The 15,499-nt window shown below is 50.4% G+C and overlaps 1 protein-coding gene across 1 annotated transcript in view; it reads right to left on the bottom strand.

Moving 5' to 3' along the window:
* The window catches only part of NCAM1 (neural cell adhesion molecule 1), a 209,225-nt gene that overhangs the window by 24,674 nt on the left and 169,052 nt on the right, over nucleotides 1-15,499 (bottom strand). The window contains 1 exon segment of the mRNA XM_078869992.1: nucleotides 9,333-9,457. Coding sequence (XP_078726118.1) covers nucleotides 9,333-9,457 — 125 coding nt within the window.

Genomic DNA, 15,499 nt, shown 5'->3' with positions numbered 1-15,499 from the left:
AAAGAGCTACATAGCTCAGTGGACCTTACCTGATAAAATTTAAAAAAAATTGAGTTTAGTTTAATATGACGAAATGGGAGATCTTTGTCTTTTTTTTGTATGCACATGCGAGGAGAGTAGGCATATTGCTTATTCCACCGACTGGATTCTGGTTATCTTGGATCAATTCCACATCATCCATACCATTGGCTTCCCCTAAGTCAACTCGGCCTCGTGCAGTGAATGAACATTCGCAATGGAGAGACGGGCGACCGAGCATGCTGCTGAGCGCGGGCGATTTCGTTGCCGCCTGATGCGTCAGCTTTAATGTGCTTCCTATCAGCAATGGGACAATTTTTGGGGTTTTAATCTGATAGGATGACTCCGTGTCCATCGTTAAAATAAGTGAGACGCAGGGGTGGCCAAGCAGTTCATCTGCTGGACATCTGTGAAAAACATCTTCGTAGCTCATGGGAGTCGTCTGGCCTAAATAATGAGTTCTGAGCCTGCACAACTGAGACCATGGGTTCGAATCTAAGGTTACAGCCGCCCGTGATTGTGCCACTTGGTGGTGGTGAAGTCACATGGTGCTTTGTGCCAGTTCACGAGAAGTGCCAAAGGCTCATTGGCAGTAGGTCATGAAACAGACCCAAGCGCCCTGAGAATGATACATTTCAATTATTATTGTTGTATGGATAAATGACTGAAATCAATGGTAGATGTGTAGTGGTGGTATTGACGTGCGCCGACTGTGACAGTGATGGATCACGGGGCGGCGCGGGGTGCGGGGTTGGGCACGCGTTGTGGGCGTGGTGTGGACGCGCGCGCCGGGAGGGACAGATGACGGGGCGGCGCGGCGTGAGTGGTGAGGCACGATGAGATGTGGGAAAAGAGGATCGTAGCCAGCGGCCGGCGATTGGTCGAATAAGTGGGTGCTCGCAGCGACGTCCGCAGGTGGGGTATAAAGGGGGACGCGCGAGAGCACTCGGGGAGAGTTACCCAGTTGAAGACCCGAAGACGGAGCTGAAGACCTAGTGAAGCCGAGTAGCTCAGTGGCGTTAGTCGCCGAGTAGCTAAGTGGATGTTGGTCATCCGAGTAGCTCAGTGGCGTTAGTCGCCGAGTAGCTAAGTGGATGTTGGTCATCCGAGTAGCTCAGTGGGCGTTAGTCGCCAAGTAGCTAAGTGGGTGTTTGTCACCCGAGTACTAAGTGGATGTTGGTCATCCGAGTAGCTCAGTGGCGTTAGTCGCCAAGTAGCTAAGAGGATGTTGGTCATCCGAGTAGCTCAGTGGGCGTTAGTCGCCAAGTAGCTAAGTGGGTGTTTGTCACCCGAGTACTAAGTGGATGTTGGTCATCCGAGTAGCTCAGTGGGCGTTAGTCGCCAAGTAGCTAAGTGGGTGTTTGTCACCCGAGTACTAAGTGGATGTGGGTCATCCGAGTAGCTCAGTGGGCGTTAGTCGCCAAGTAGCTAAGTGGGTGTTTGTCACCCGAGATACTAAGTAGGTGTTAGTCACCTGTAACCAAGTTTGATAAAATAAAGAGTGTGTTACCCGTGAAGTCGTCTCCCGCCGAGTTACTACATTACAACTGGCGTCAGAAGTGAACCTGTCTTCAAGAAGTATGGACACAAGGAAGACTACCCGTACCCACGAGCGGGGTCGGGACGACGACGGCGTACCGGGGACACCAACCTCGGGAGGAGAGGACGAGGAGTGGCCGCCGATGCAGCAACTCGGGGTGATGGCCGACGCTCTGCTTGCCTCCGACACCAGCCTCCAAGACGCACACTCCCGGTTGGCGGAGTTGCTGCTCGCCGCCGCTGCAATCTTGGCCGAGATCTCCGTTCCAGCGGGCGAGAAAACGGCTGCGGGGTTGGAGGAAGGAGCGAGGCTGGCGGGATCCCGCCAAAAGGCGCTTCGCGCCAAAAGTCTGGAAGTTCCCGCCGGTTTTGAGGGGCCGCCATTGATTGGCGGGAAAGACGGACGCCACGTGGCCGGACACCTCCGCGCAGCGCAGCCCACGTCATCAGCGCGCGCCGGAGCCCTCCATTTTGCGCCTGACAACCGAGCCGACATTTTAGACAACTACAGCGGAGCGCGGGAAAATCTCTCCGACGTCGACGACGATCGGGTCCTCCAGCAAAGATTGCCCGCGCTGTCGGCGTTCAAGGCGGATGGGGGCGACTGGGGAGCCTTCCAACGAAGGTTCCTCGCTCATCAGGAGATGTCGGGGTGGTCCGACACCACTGCCCTGCGTGCGTTGCCAGCGATGCTTGACGACGACGCGCTTGCAGCCTTCACATCTGCTGCAAGGTCGTCCCGCTCTACGCTCCGGGCCGCACTACACCTGATGGCGAAGGTGTTCGGGCCGCCCTCCACGTGTCGCCACCAGTTCTACGATCGGCGGAAGGTGGCTGGGGAAACGACGCTAGCCTACCGCACGGCACTACTCGCCTTGGCGGACGCAGCTTTTCCCCGCATGGATAAGGAGGGGAAGGACGCCATGGTGTCGGAGCAGCTGCTGGTGTTGGCCCACGAGTTGGGGGTCCCCATCAACGTGGCAGACGAGATGGAGATCTGCTCCCTGGCGATCGCCACGAGCATTCACGCGTACGAGGTCCTCAAACGCAAGCCGGGGGTCGTCTGCAAATGGCCGGGGAACGCGGCACTGGCCGCCACGATCGCCGAACCTCAGCCAGCTGCGGTGCAGGAGCAGGCCTTCGCTGCATCGCGTCCCGGGGAGTGGAGAACGGGAGGTCGTTCGCCCACACGTTCGCCCCGCAAGCTGGAGCAACCGAAACCTACGACGTCCGTCGTCTGCTACAACTGCGGCCTTCGGGGTCACGTCGCAGCCGGGTGCCGGGCCCCGCGTCAGCGCGCCGCAGGACCACGTCGGGACGACGACCAGGGCCACAAGTCATCCCAACAAAACCCGGCAAGTCGCGGCACCTCACACGTTCGGTCCACAAACACGGCACATTCGGGTCGCCGCTTCGCGGTGGGGGGTTCGCGGCCGGGTGCCGGGGGTTCAATTCGGCGAGGGGGGTCCGTACGCGGCCCGCAAGCAGTCGAGTGGTCCGAATTGGCCCACAGGATCGTGGCTGCGTCGGCCGGGTCGTCCGTGGTAACGGGGTTCATTGACGGGGTTGAGGTCCGGGTGCTTGTTGACACGGGTGCGTCGGCCACCATCATCTCGGACCTTATTTATAACATTCTTCCCGTCCAAAGTAGACCCCTTCTGCCAGTAGACGTGCCATTTTATGCGGCGAATGGGGGATCCCTGGGGATCATCGGCCAGATTCGGGCGACTATTTGCATTGGGGACATTAAATTAGCGGGCCCTATTTTTGTATCATCATCGCTGGCCGTTCCCTGTTTGCTAGGTACGGACTTTTTGTCAAAAATGCCCATCAAAATTCTTATTGATCATGCCTGCATAGAGCTTCCGTCAGGTCGGCGGGTTGCCTTCTTGTCGAGCCCTATCAAAGTGCGCACGGTTTGTGCGACGGTGCAGGCGCTGGCGACTCACACTGTACGGGTACCCCCGGGATCGCAAATGTTAGTACCCCTTCGGTTCAGGAAGCCACTCGAGGTGGGTGCGGAGGCACAGGGGGTGCTGTTGGGGCCGTCAAACAGAGCCAGTAAGGGCCTCGACTTAGCGGTTGCTCAAACCGTGGTGAGAGGGGACAGTGAGCCGTTCGTAATGGTCCTGAATACGGGGTCGCGGCCGGCCGTAATTGCGCAGGGAACGGTGCTGGCTCACGCCGCGCCGCTGCCCGTTGAGGAACGGCTCGTGGCTCAAGCAGATTTTACTGTCGAGTCGCATCCTCAAAGTGATGAGGGGACTGAGTGGTTGGACTCGCTGTGTGCGGGTTCTGCTAACTTGTCCGGGGTGCAATTGGGAGCATTGAGGGGTTTGCTCATCGAGTTTGCTGACGTGTTCAGCAAACATAAGTACGATATCGGCTGCACTGACCTGTTGCGCCACCACATAGCTACAGGGGACGCGGCCCCTATTCGTCAGAATCCCTTCCGGCTCAGCCCGGCCGAGAAGGAACATGTGCAATCGGCGGTTAATGATATGTTGGCGGCCGATATCATTTCGCCCTCTTCTAGTCCGTGGGGTGCTCCTATTGTCCTAATAAAGAAACAGGACGGGTCCTTGCGGTTTTGTGTCGATTTCCGCCGCTTAAACAAAATCTCGATGGCGGATGCGTATCTGCTCCCCAGGATGGATGAGTCGCTGGATGCCTTGGCGGGAGCGCAGTTTTTTTCCACACTCGATCTGCTTTCTGGATTTTGGCAATTGCCACTCGATAACGAGTCTAAACCTAAAACTGCTTTCCGGACACCTGGGGGCCTTTTTGAATTCAACCGTTTGCCCATGGGCTTACATTCCGCTCCCGCCACGTTCCAGAGACTCATGGAATTGGTTTTGTCGGGCCTCCAATGGGATACCTGTTTGATTTATCTTGACGATATTATCGTCTTTAGTCGGACTTTCGAGGAGCACCTCCAGCGACTGAGAGCGGTGTTCCTCAGGATGCGTTCCGCTAAGCTTAAATTTAAACCGGCTAAATGTTTTCTGCTTCGGGAATCGGTCAGGTATTTGGGCCATATCGTGAGTCGTTCAGGGATCTCGACGGACCCTGCTAAGACGCATTGCGTCAGCTCATGGCCAACGCCAACCTCGGTCACGGAGGTTCGTAGTTTCATTGGTTTTGCCTCCTATTACCGTCGTTTTGTCAAGCAATTTGCCACCATAGCCAAGCCCCTGCACGCTTTGACGGCTAAGGGTGTGAGGTTTCACTGGGGGGCAGAGGAGGAGGATGCGTTCTGCTCCCTCCGTGACGCTTTGGTGCAGGCTCCCCCCTTGTGTTACCCCGATTTCACACAACCGTTTTTGCTTGACACGGACGCCAGCAATACGGGTATCGGGGGGGTGCTCTCACAGTTGGTCGGGGGGGTTGAACGGGTGGTCGCCTACGGTAGTAGGGTTCTTTCCCCCGCAGAACAACGCTATTGCGTAACTCGTCGTGAATTGTTAGCCATTGTGTTTTTTACACAGCAATTCAGGCCGTATCTTTACGGCCGTCATTTTACGGTCCGGACGGACCATGCGGCTCTACAATACGCTATGCGCGTGGCGCAGCCATCGGGCCAATTGTCCCGATGGTTGGAGGTCCTTCAAGACTACCAATTCACGACGATTTACCACAAGGGGTTGCGGCACTCAAACGCGGACGCCTTGTCGCGGTTGCCGCCGTGCACGGACTGCACATGTTTGTTGGGATCAGCGCGGTGCAAACCCCCGGTCGCCGGCACCCCGGGAGTTGCGCTCGCCGCCACTGACACCCCGGGAGAGGACGCCCCCACGGGGAGGGATTCGCTGTTGTCGTTGCCCCTCATTGAGTGGGGCCGCCTCCAGATGTCCGACAGCTCCCTACTTACGCTGCGTCGGAAAGTTGGCGCTCCCGAACAAGGGGAGGCGCGGGTCGGTTCCTGGGTGTGCAGACAGGGCCTGTTGATGAGGTGGGACAACATGTCCCGGCGTCACGTGCTCGTTGTGCCTGTTGCTATGCGGGGTAGGGTTGTTCTGGCAGCTCATGAACGGCTCATGCATCTGGGTTTTCACAAAACGCTCGCCCTAATCCAGCGAGACTATTATTGGCCGGGGATGGGTAACGACGTGGCGAATATTCTTAAGGGATGCGTAGGGTGCGCCAAAAGGAAACCGCCACCATTGGCAGCTAATCCACCGCTGCAATCCATTCAGGTTTCGCGTATAAACGAATTGGTAGCGTTGGACATCTTGGGGCCCTTTCCGGTTACACCAAGGGGAAATAGGTTCCTGCTGGTTGGCGTGGAATACTTCACCCGATGGCCTATGGCATGGCCGCTCGCCAACCAGTCGGCTGCGGCGGTGGCGGACGCCTTTGTCCAGGGTTATGTGTTGGACAAGGGCGCCCCCGAACGCTTGCTGACGGATCAAGGGAAGAATTTTTCGAGCGTTTTGTTGCGCGAGGTGTGCGACCTGTTGGGTACAAAGAAAGTGCGTACTTCCCCCTACCACCCGCAGACTGACGGGATGGTTGAGCGTCTGAACAGGACGATTACGTCTATGTTGTGCCAACAGGTCTGCGACGATCAGGTTGATTGGGACTTACAGGTGCCGGGGGTACTCGCGGCCTATCGAATGGCCCCTCATGCGGCGACGGGGTTTTCCCCATTTTTTCTTATGTATGGGCGGGAGGCCGATCCGGCCATGGACGTCCAACTGGGGATTTCCCAGCCACGTGCAAAATCTAAATTGGCAGACCACATCAAATTTAATATCGCCAAATTGACTGAAGCGCGGGAGGCGGCAAGGTTGAATTCGCGGTCGCGGCAAATTGCAAACGAGAAATTGCATGAGCGGAGGGTGCATACGCATGATTGGAAACCAGGCGATAAGGCCTGGCTGCATTGTCCACATGCACCGTTGGCTACGTCCCCCAAGTTGTTGAGACCTTGGAGGGGACCGGTGGAAATTGTGCGGGTTGCACGACCCCAGAGTATACAGATTAAATGGGGGAAACGCCGTTGGTATGTGCACCCCTCCCGACTGAAGCCCTATGCGGCACCGTGTGACCCCGTTCTGTGCCGTGACGACCGGGCGTGTGATGTGACCGTCGACTCGGGGAGGGAGGTGTCGCAGGCTGCTCCTCACGTGTCTCCACCTGACCCACCCCCAGGTGCCTCGGGCTTGACGGCTGCTGACCCTCGAGAGCCTGAACCCCGGGGCACGCACGAGTCCTCGATGCCTGGCCGATGTCTTCCTGAACCGCCGGCACCACCGGACGTTCAACCGCGTCTGGTGCCGTACGACGGACCGGCAAGGCGGACTCGGGCTAGGTCTCAACAATTTTCATGAAGACGTTTTTTGCTCTACACCGAGCTCGCCCGGTGTTCCCCTCTGTCGGGGTAATGTCCCGTTGTAGGGACGCTCGGAAGAAAAGGGGACACTGCACGAGTCGAAAGAAAAAAAAAAAAAATTTCCATTTTTTTGCATACACATTGCTATTGTCACTCGCCGGTTTGTATATATTGTTCTATTGTCGCGGTGGCATTGGTTGAGGGTTGCGGATGGTGGTGTTCGCGTCGTGTTGTGTTGTTAGCTTAGTTGTTGTTCTTGTTGTTGTGTTGTGTTACGGGGCACACAGGGAGGGTTTGTATATTTTTGTAGCAGCCGGGGCGGCTGCGAGCTATGTGGTAGGGGGTGATGTAGTGGTGGTATTGACGTGCGCCGACTGTGACAGTGATGGATCACGGGGCGGCGCGGGGTGCGGGGTTGGGCACGCGTTGTGGGCGTGGTGTGGACGCGCGCGCCGGGAGGGACAGATGACGGGGCGGCGCGGCGTGAGTGGTGAGGCACGATGAGATGTGGGAAAAGAGGATCGTAGCCAGCGGCCGGCGATTGGTCGAATAAGTGGGTGCTCGCAGCGACGTCCGCAGGTGGGGTATAAAGGGGGACGCGCGAGAGCACTCGGGGAGAGTTACCCAGTTGAAGACCCGAAGACGGAGCTGAAGACCTAGTGAAGCCGAGTAGCTCAGTGGCGTTAGTCGCCGAGTAGCTAAGTGGATGTTGGTCATCCGAGTAGCTCAGTGGGCGTTAGTCGCCAAGTAGCTAAGTGGGTGTTTGTCACCCGAGTACTAAGTGGATGTTGGTCATCCGAGTAGCTCAGTGGCGTTAGTCGCCAAGTAGCTAAGAGGATGTTGGTCATCCGAGTAGCTCAGTGGGCGTTAGTCGCCAAGTAGCTAAGTGGGTGTTTGTCACCCGAGTACTAAGTGGATGTTGGTCATCCGAGTAGCTCAGTGGGCGTTAGTCGCCAAGTAGCTAAGTGGGTGTTTGTCACCCGAGTACTAAGTGGATGTGGGTCATCCGAGTAGCTCAGTGGGCGTTAGTCGCCAAGTAGCTAAGTGGGTGTTTGTCACCCGAGATACTAAGTAGGTGTTAGTCACCTGTAACCAAGTTTGATAAAATAAAGAGTGTGTTACCCGTGAAGTCGTCTCCCGCCGAGTTACTACATTACAGATGCACTAACTGCCACTCCTTGCTGTGCTTTAGCTGCCTGGTGATCTGCTCATTAAACTATATTTTATTTATTTTACCAGGTAAGGCCCACTGACCTATATAGCTCTTTTTCAGATGCGACCTGGCCACAAGTGATAGCCCAATGAAGTGGCTTATCATGTGGCAATGTTTCACAGCCAAATACTCTAAACGTGTGATGTTGATTCTAAATGTGGATGGAAACACCGGAGGACCCGGAGAAAAATTCACGTGACCACGGGAAATACATCCAAACTCCAAATAAAAGGCATCGTCAGGGTCGGGATCGAACCCACAACCTCCTGTATACCAGGCAAAGTAGTGAACATCTCTCCACCGTAGCGCTCATATGTCCTCCTTTAGTGCTTGAGGGAGACTGCCTACAACTGCCCAGTATCATCTATTATTAGCCTTCTGCACAGTGGGTGATCTTGACATCACCATTGCCAGTTGTTAACAGGTCCACACATGCGATACACGCACATATACATGTGCCCCAACACAAAGCTCTCCCTACAGCCTTAACAAGCTGCTAGGGCAAATGCTGCTCACAAGTACCTGTGAAGGCTGGCACAAAGCAGTAGGGGGGTGAGTGGCCAGCACCATGCCTGGCCACCTTTGTCTCCCCAGTATTGACGTTTTCACACCGCACTAAGCACACATTTTAGGCTGAGTCGACCTAGGAGATGCCCTGGACTAGTTAAGAACGTGCGTAGCTGACGTTGGCCGGGCGGGAGAATCGAACTCCACTCGCTGGGCTCGTAATTCAGTGCGCTAGCCACTACACTGCCGCTCCCCACACATCTAACTACAGTAAAACCTTGGATTGCGAGTAACTTGGTCTGCGAGTGTTTTGCAAGACGAGTAAATTTTTTAAAATAAATATTAATTTGATAAACGAGCGAGGTCTTGCAATACGAGCAGTACGTGCACGCTTTGTCTGCCGAGCGTCACGTGATCACAACTGATATACGAATTCTATATTTGAAGCTTTCGTGACTGCAAGGATTCATACTCTTAGGTTTTTTCGGTAAAGTCATGTAGGTAAAAAAATATATATATAAAAATAAGAATTTTATTTCTATTATTATTTTTATTTCAATTAATATTTATATTATTTTTATGATTTATTTTTACCTACGTCACTTTGATATACGAGTGCTTTGGATTACAAACACGTTTTCCGGAACGAATTATGCTCGCAATCCAAGGTGTCACTGTATATGTATATATACACACACACACATACATGTGTATACATACCGGCCGATGTTTGACCAGGTAGTGCTGGATGGGGGAGCCCCCGTCATCCTGCGACACCCAGGAAATGACGTAAGAATTCCCGGTCGAGCCGACACTCCCGTGCACCTTGGGCGGGCTCGGCTCTCCTGCAGACGGCAGAGCAGGATAGACACACGTCATACGATACACGCGCGCATGTCTGTATGTCTGTCAGCGCTAGCGCGAGTGCATCATTTGCATGTACTGTGGATATCACAGCAATAAGAATCTTCTTGGTTCTTTTGGTAAAGTCACGTAGAATGGAAATAATTCAGACTGTCTTCTCGACAGACCTGTTCTCCACCTGAGGACGGCTGCTTGCGTTGTGGCCGAAACGTCGTGAGAATTATTGTTTTATTTTTATTATTTTATTATTTCCATTCTACGTGACTTTACCAAAAGAACCAAGAAGATGAATCCCTGCAGTCACGAAAGCTTTAAATAGCAATAAGAATGTTGTATATGAGGGGTGGTTTATTCAGATAAAAAATCGGTTATCATGGCTGCAGTTTGGAGGTTAGCACAATCAACTGCTCATTGAAGCAGTGGACAACTGCGATAAGGTTGACTTCAAACGTTCCGTGACCAAATCGTCCTCAATGTGCCTGCTCGTGTCTTGGAAGATAGGCAATGTTGGGCTTAGTTTTGTACTGGGATGTGCTGAGTGTCAATCATCTCGTGTACCTGGGTTTTCTCTGGGCACTCCCAATTTTTCTGCCCACCCAGTAAACACTCACGAAAAAACTGGCCAAAAGATATTAATGCAGGAATTTCCTGAATCTAAACAGTCTTGAGACTCAAGTGAAGCTTTCTTGCTTAAAGACATGGCGGGATTAAAATAATCCTCACGTTAAGTTTTGAGCAACTTTTCAAACTGTACAAAAACACATGTTTAATCCACACCTCATATCTGCGTGTCAATTTATTTGTAAGTATGCACACATTTAGAAGGATCAAAAAGTAAGAGTTAGTTGTTAATGTGAAACTTGCTTCACGTTTGGATCAACATAAAAATCACCCTGGCAAAAAAAAAGTGAATCATCCACGGCTCCATTGCAAAGCTGTTGTCACCATCTCACGCGTACCTAATGAGCAATAGCCGCGGTATGACCCATTTTTTTTTTGCTAGATTAAGCCGTAGCGGTATCAAAAACAGACTGTCCCAGAACATTCCGGGCATCAAGGATTCTCAAGATCCAATACCCGTGCAAAATTCCATTTTAAAACGTTTGCCAATGTTTGTGCTAGCAACTCACATTTAATGTTTGAGGGTAATGCTTGTATAAGATGCTGATTGGTAAACTGAAAATATGAATTGAATGGTGCTGGGTAATGGAGCTGGAAAAACGCAACACTGTTATTTAGAAAATTTCTTTACAATTTAATGAAAAAATTTAGCAATAATAACTCAACATAATGGAACCCATCAACTGGGAATATCCACAAATTATCACCGCTATTGTAGTTTAATTAAACAAGGCTTGGCATATTATTAAACTGCCGTGCATCAAACGTTAAGCTAAAAATTAAAACCATAAGTATCTCTTTTATTATATATACACACTTTATTTTAAAGCAAGGCGCCATCCAGGGGAAATGTGCAATCCAGAAAGGGTTGGAAAATTCCACGGTAAAATGTTTGGGAGTGCCGAGAGATTGGCATAGAAGAATCATCAGCAAAGGCAGAATTCATTGAGAGAATGAGGCTGCAACGCGACTCAAAACTATGGCAGGGAGTATTGAGGGTTGGGTGTTTTTTTTCATTGGCGAGAAGGCGGGGATATCGTGTGTTATACTTCTAATATCTAAGGACACTTCAAAGCGTATGGTGAGTGGAAAGAAAGGTCATTAGTTAAAACCAATGATATTAAATTTGTTTTTGTTTAAAGAGTCATTCTGGAAAAGATCAAAAGAGACTCAAAGTGTGCTCAGAACAGACCCTCGTCTACAAAGCAACGTGCAAAAAACATTATTTGCTTCATTTAATTAAGAATAGTGGCTAAACTCATCCTAAGGGTGAATAATAACAATGTAACATTTTTGTATTTTTAAACAAAAATTCCTTTCAACGGGCAATATTCAATGCACGAGGATTCAAGAATGTGGTGGTAGAAAATATTAAATTCAAGTCAACGAAATTATAGTTAATTCATTTGTCCTATATATATAAAAACAAGACAATACTTGTGGAAATAACGGAATTATTTTTCATTAAAAGCAATTTATATTAAAGCAATTTAACATGGAGTTTTGCATAGTAAAGCCATGTAGCATCTTGGGAATGTATTTAAATGCTAAGCTGTATTGCAATATACTATATAATCTTAATATTATGCAAATTATATAAACCTGCCCTCAATGAAACATCAAAGAAAAAAACAGCTTAAGATATAAAAGTATAGTTTAACAGGCATATACAAATATTAAACATAACCGCGCACATGAAAAAAAACCATTTAAAATTAGGTTTTAAATGCGTAAAAATATATAGGCGAGTATTTAATTCATTGACGTCTTTATTTTTTCTATTTTTTTTTACCTCCTGTTTAGCAGCGATGCAGACACCAGGACATCACCATCACCATGACAACGCAAACCATGTGATGGGTCACATGATCACATGATGATTGGTGGTGGTAGGAGGAGGAGGAGGGGGTTGATTTGGTATATTTTGGAGGTTTGGAACGGCGCATGGGAACAACAAAAAACACAAAAAAGCAAAGAAACATCAAGCTGGAATGAACAAAGGGTTAACTAACACACACTGGCACGCACACGCAGGGTACCACAACACGCAGAGAATGATTAACTTGGCAGAATGCATTGAAAACACGTCTGTCTAGCCGTTTCGTGTAGCGTCTTTGAGGCGTCGTCGCATTTAAATTGCTCAAAATATATATTTTTTAATATAACACCCAAAATGGACAAACGAGATGCTCCATCTCAAGGGATTTTCGGCGTAAAATATTTTGCAATAAACAAAAAAATAATGCTGGCATTAGTGCTGCTTTATAAATCATGCCACGCTTTGAATAGACAATGAGCATTCTGCCTCCGCCACCTGAATCTATTTACCTCGAAATCTACCGGTCCATCCTCAGAGATTATTAATGCCGTTCCATCTTCCTCCAGCGGAATCCATTAAATTATCCTTATTAAACGCATTTCAACAACGCGAACAACTGTCAATTCGCAGCAAACTCGTTTTTTTATTCTGTTAGAGCACAACATATTTGAGTTTGCAAAAAATATATATATGTAGCAAACAAGCCTTGGCCGAGGAACTGTGTTAACAATAACGCTGCACCCGCTGAAGACAAACGGAGGGAGCAGATGCCATGGGCGTCTGACAAGATCGTTAATATGCAGGTCTTGCCGTGCGGGGCTTTTTCCCTGAAGGACGCAACTGCTGTGTTTATGCAACTGTAACTGAAGGATAACGGGAAATTTCAAGTTTGTTGATCTCAATTGTTGCCTTGCTGAAAGGAAGGGGGCACAGCGTGCATTGATTTTAAACGACGATTTGCTGCGGGTTGGGACCTCTGGCTCTATGCACAATTCTAGTGGTTACAGGAGGGCAGTTCTAATCCGCCCATACTGGACATGTGTGAAAAAGAGCTTCACGGATCATCGGATTCCTCCAGTCTGAGTAAGGATCCTGATAAAGGTTCTGAGAGGTGAGGCGGGAACAAAGGGCGGAACGCACACTACGTTTTGCAGACTGCCAAGTTAGGTTTTCTCCGGGTGTAGCATTTAAAAAATTATATTTAACACGAACAGTATGCATACGTAAGAAATAAATCTATTTCATACATTGATGCAAGCGGCAGCCAAGCATAAAATGTATTATATTCCATAACTTGTCATTAAAAATAACACATTATGCACATCCTGTAAATGAACAGCACACACACAACGCAACGCGACAAATTCATTTATATATTTTTTTGTTACATCCCACGACTGGTCCACGGTTTGACATAGTGCGGTGCACGCGTGTTACACAGAGCGGACGCTGGAGGCCCCTGCGATGCTGACCGGCGCGCACGCAGCTGCACCTTCACTGCATCCCGGACGAAGCTGCATTGCAGCGCTTGCCTGATGAAACCCAAGAATACGCGCGTGTGCCACCCATCCCCGAATCCAAACGGAACACGAGCAGCCAAACTCCATTCAAGCTTGATTTGAAGCTTTCGTGACTGCAGGAATCCATACTCTTTGGTTCTTCCAGTAAAGTCACGTAGGTAGAAAATTAATAGATCACGACGTTTCGATCGCAACACAAGACAGTCGCTTGAAAACGGTCGCTTGTGTTGCGATCGAAACGTCGTCATCTATTAATTTTCTATCTACGTGACTTTACCGAAAGAACCAAAGAGTATATTCATTCAAGCTGTCACACGGCCGGTGGGGGAGGGGGGGGACGCTTTGCGCACTCCATCTAAAACTGGCAAGAAGCAACGTGCACCCCGGTTGAATCCAAACAAACGCAAAACGGTGCAAAAAACAACAACCCAGCAGCACACGCGCACAGACACTGAATAGACCCGCCGAAGCCTTGCGCGGCAGCATTATTCAGAAAGCCGGGGCGACATCAATGTCATCCGTGGAGCAGCCCAAGCCTGGAGACGCCAATTTTCGACTGCATGGCCGCACACTGTCAAACAAGCTGGCCCAATCCCACGCCTTTGGGTGATTGCCCACGCTCGCAAAGGAGGCATAGCGATCAGCCATACGCAGCTGTGCTTCTGAGGCCGTCTGGAACGCTGTCCCTTCCTGATAGTAGGAAGCCATTGGAGCTATGCACTTTTAAATCATCTCGGTTGAAAACTAATTTCTCACAAACTGCTTTTTGTGTTGAGTTTGTTGTCCTTCCCCCGGCACCTACGATTAGCACGGTTGGCTACGTACGGCGCGAAAGAAGTTCAACATATGTACGTGCGTGCGTACGTTCACACATGGTGTCTGTGTAGCAACAGAGGACGCACGCGGCAGCAGCGCGCTGCCGATGGCCACGCGGAGAGGCCGGTCGAAGTCACCGATCGTTCATTAACTGGACCCCCGCAGCCAGTCACCGGCTCGAATGATGCAAACCACTTTGCGGAGATGTGGGATGATGATGACGATGTCACATGGGCTCACAAGTTAATTCGCCAATGTCCCAAACAGAATTCCCAGCAGGGCCACATATATACCGTATAAACCTGCTCAATTGAGCGTGGAGCGGTACTCATTTCCCCATTCTCATTCCTGAGCCGTGGGTGGAAATTCCATGTTTCTATGGCATGGGTGGGGCGAGTGAATCTTTTCACGGGACAACCATTGTTGATTTCCCCAGAGAGCGGGGTTCATTTTATTGACTTGCAGAGACGACGAAAGGGCCGAGATGACCCACAGCTGGGGGACTTGCAACTCACGAACCTTCCGGATGCAAGCCCGCACGAATTATAATGCGTATGAAGCAACAACAATGGCAACAACAAAAGCGATGGGACTTTTGAAACTCGAAAGAGGCAGTCTGCGAGCCATCCCTGAAGGTGGCCACACCTTGTCAAAGGAGCTCATGCGAGCGCCGAGGGGTGCACACACGCACGCAACGTGCCAGCCACGTGCAAGCGCCCGACACCTCGCACTTACTGGACTGTATTGGACCTTTAACCGACGAGGCTGCAAACACGGGGGAGGAAGTCACATGATACTTGGTTTAGTTTTTTTATACAGAAAAAAATAATGGCAGCGGGTCCAGTATTGTTGAGAGAACCATGCCATGCATTACACGCTTAAAGTTAGTGTGTTGATAAATGGCGGCTCAGTGAAGGTTATGAAGATTAAACAAAACGCAAATATTTTTTTAGATCTTATATGAATATAGCGCTGCCTTAAAGAATTTCAGACGCGTGATGAACGTCCAATATATATAAGCCCATCACCGCAGCGTAAGGCAAGCAAGCTCTTGGAATGCATGGTGCATGCATTTGAAAGGGAAGTTCCCTCACACGGCCTCAAACATATATTTTTTAAATATCCCCCCTCCCCCCCCTCGTTTACAAGCAGAGATGGCGGCAAATCAGCCAAGTGCGATTTTTTTTTAGCATTAATGCCGACCCAAGTGGGCTAAGCGCATTGCCCTGTGGGCGATCCGCCACCTT

The sequence above is a fragment of the Lampetra fluviatilis genome, chromosome 29 (assembly GCF_964198595.1).
Source record: "Lampetra fluviatilis chromosome 29, kcLamFluv1.1, whole genome shotgun sequence".
Taxonomy (NCBI): domain Eukaryota; kingdom Metazoa; phylum Chordata; class Hyperoartia; order Petromyzontiformes; family Petromyzontidae; genus Lampetra; species Lampetra fluviatilis.
This window is presented reverse-complemented; position numbering and strand designations above follow the sequence as displayed.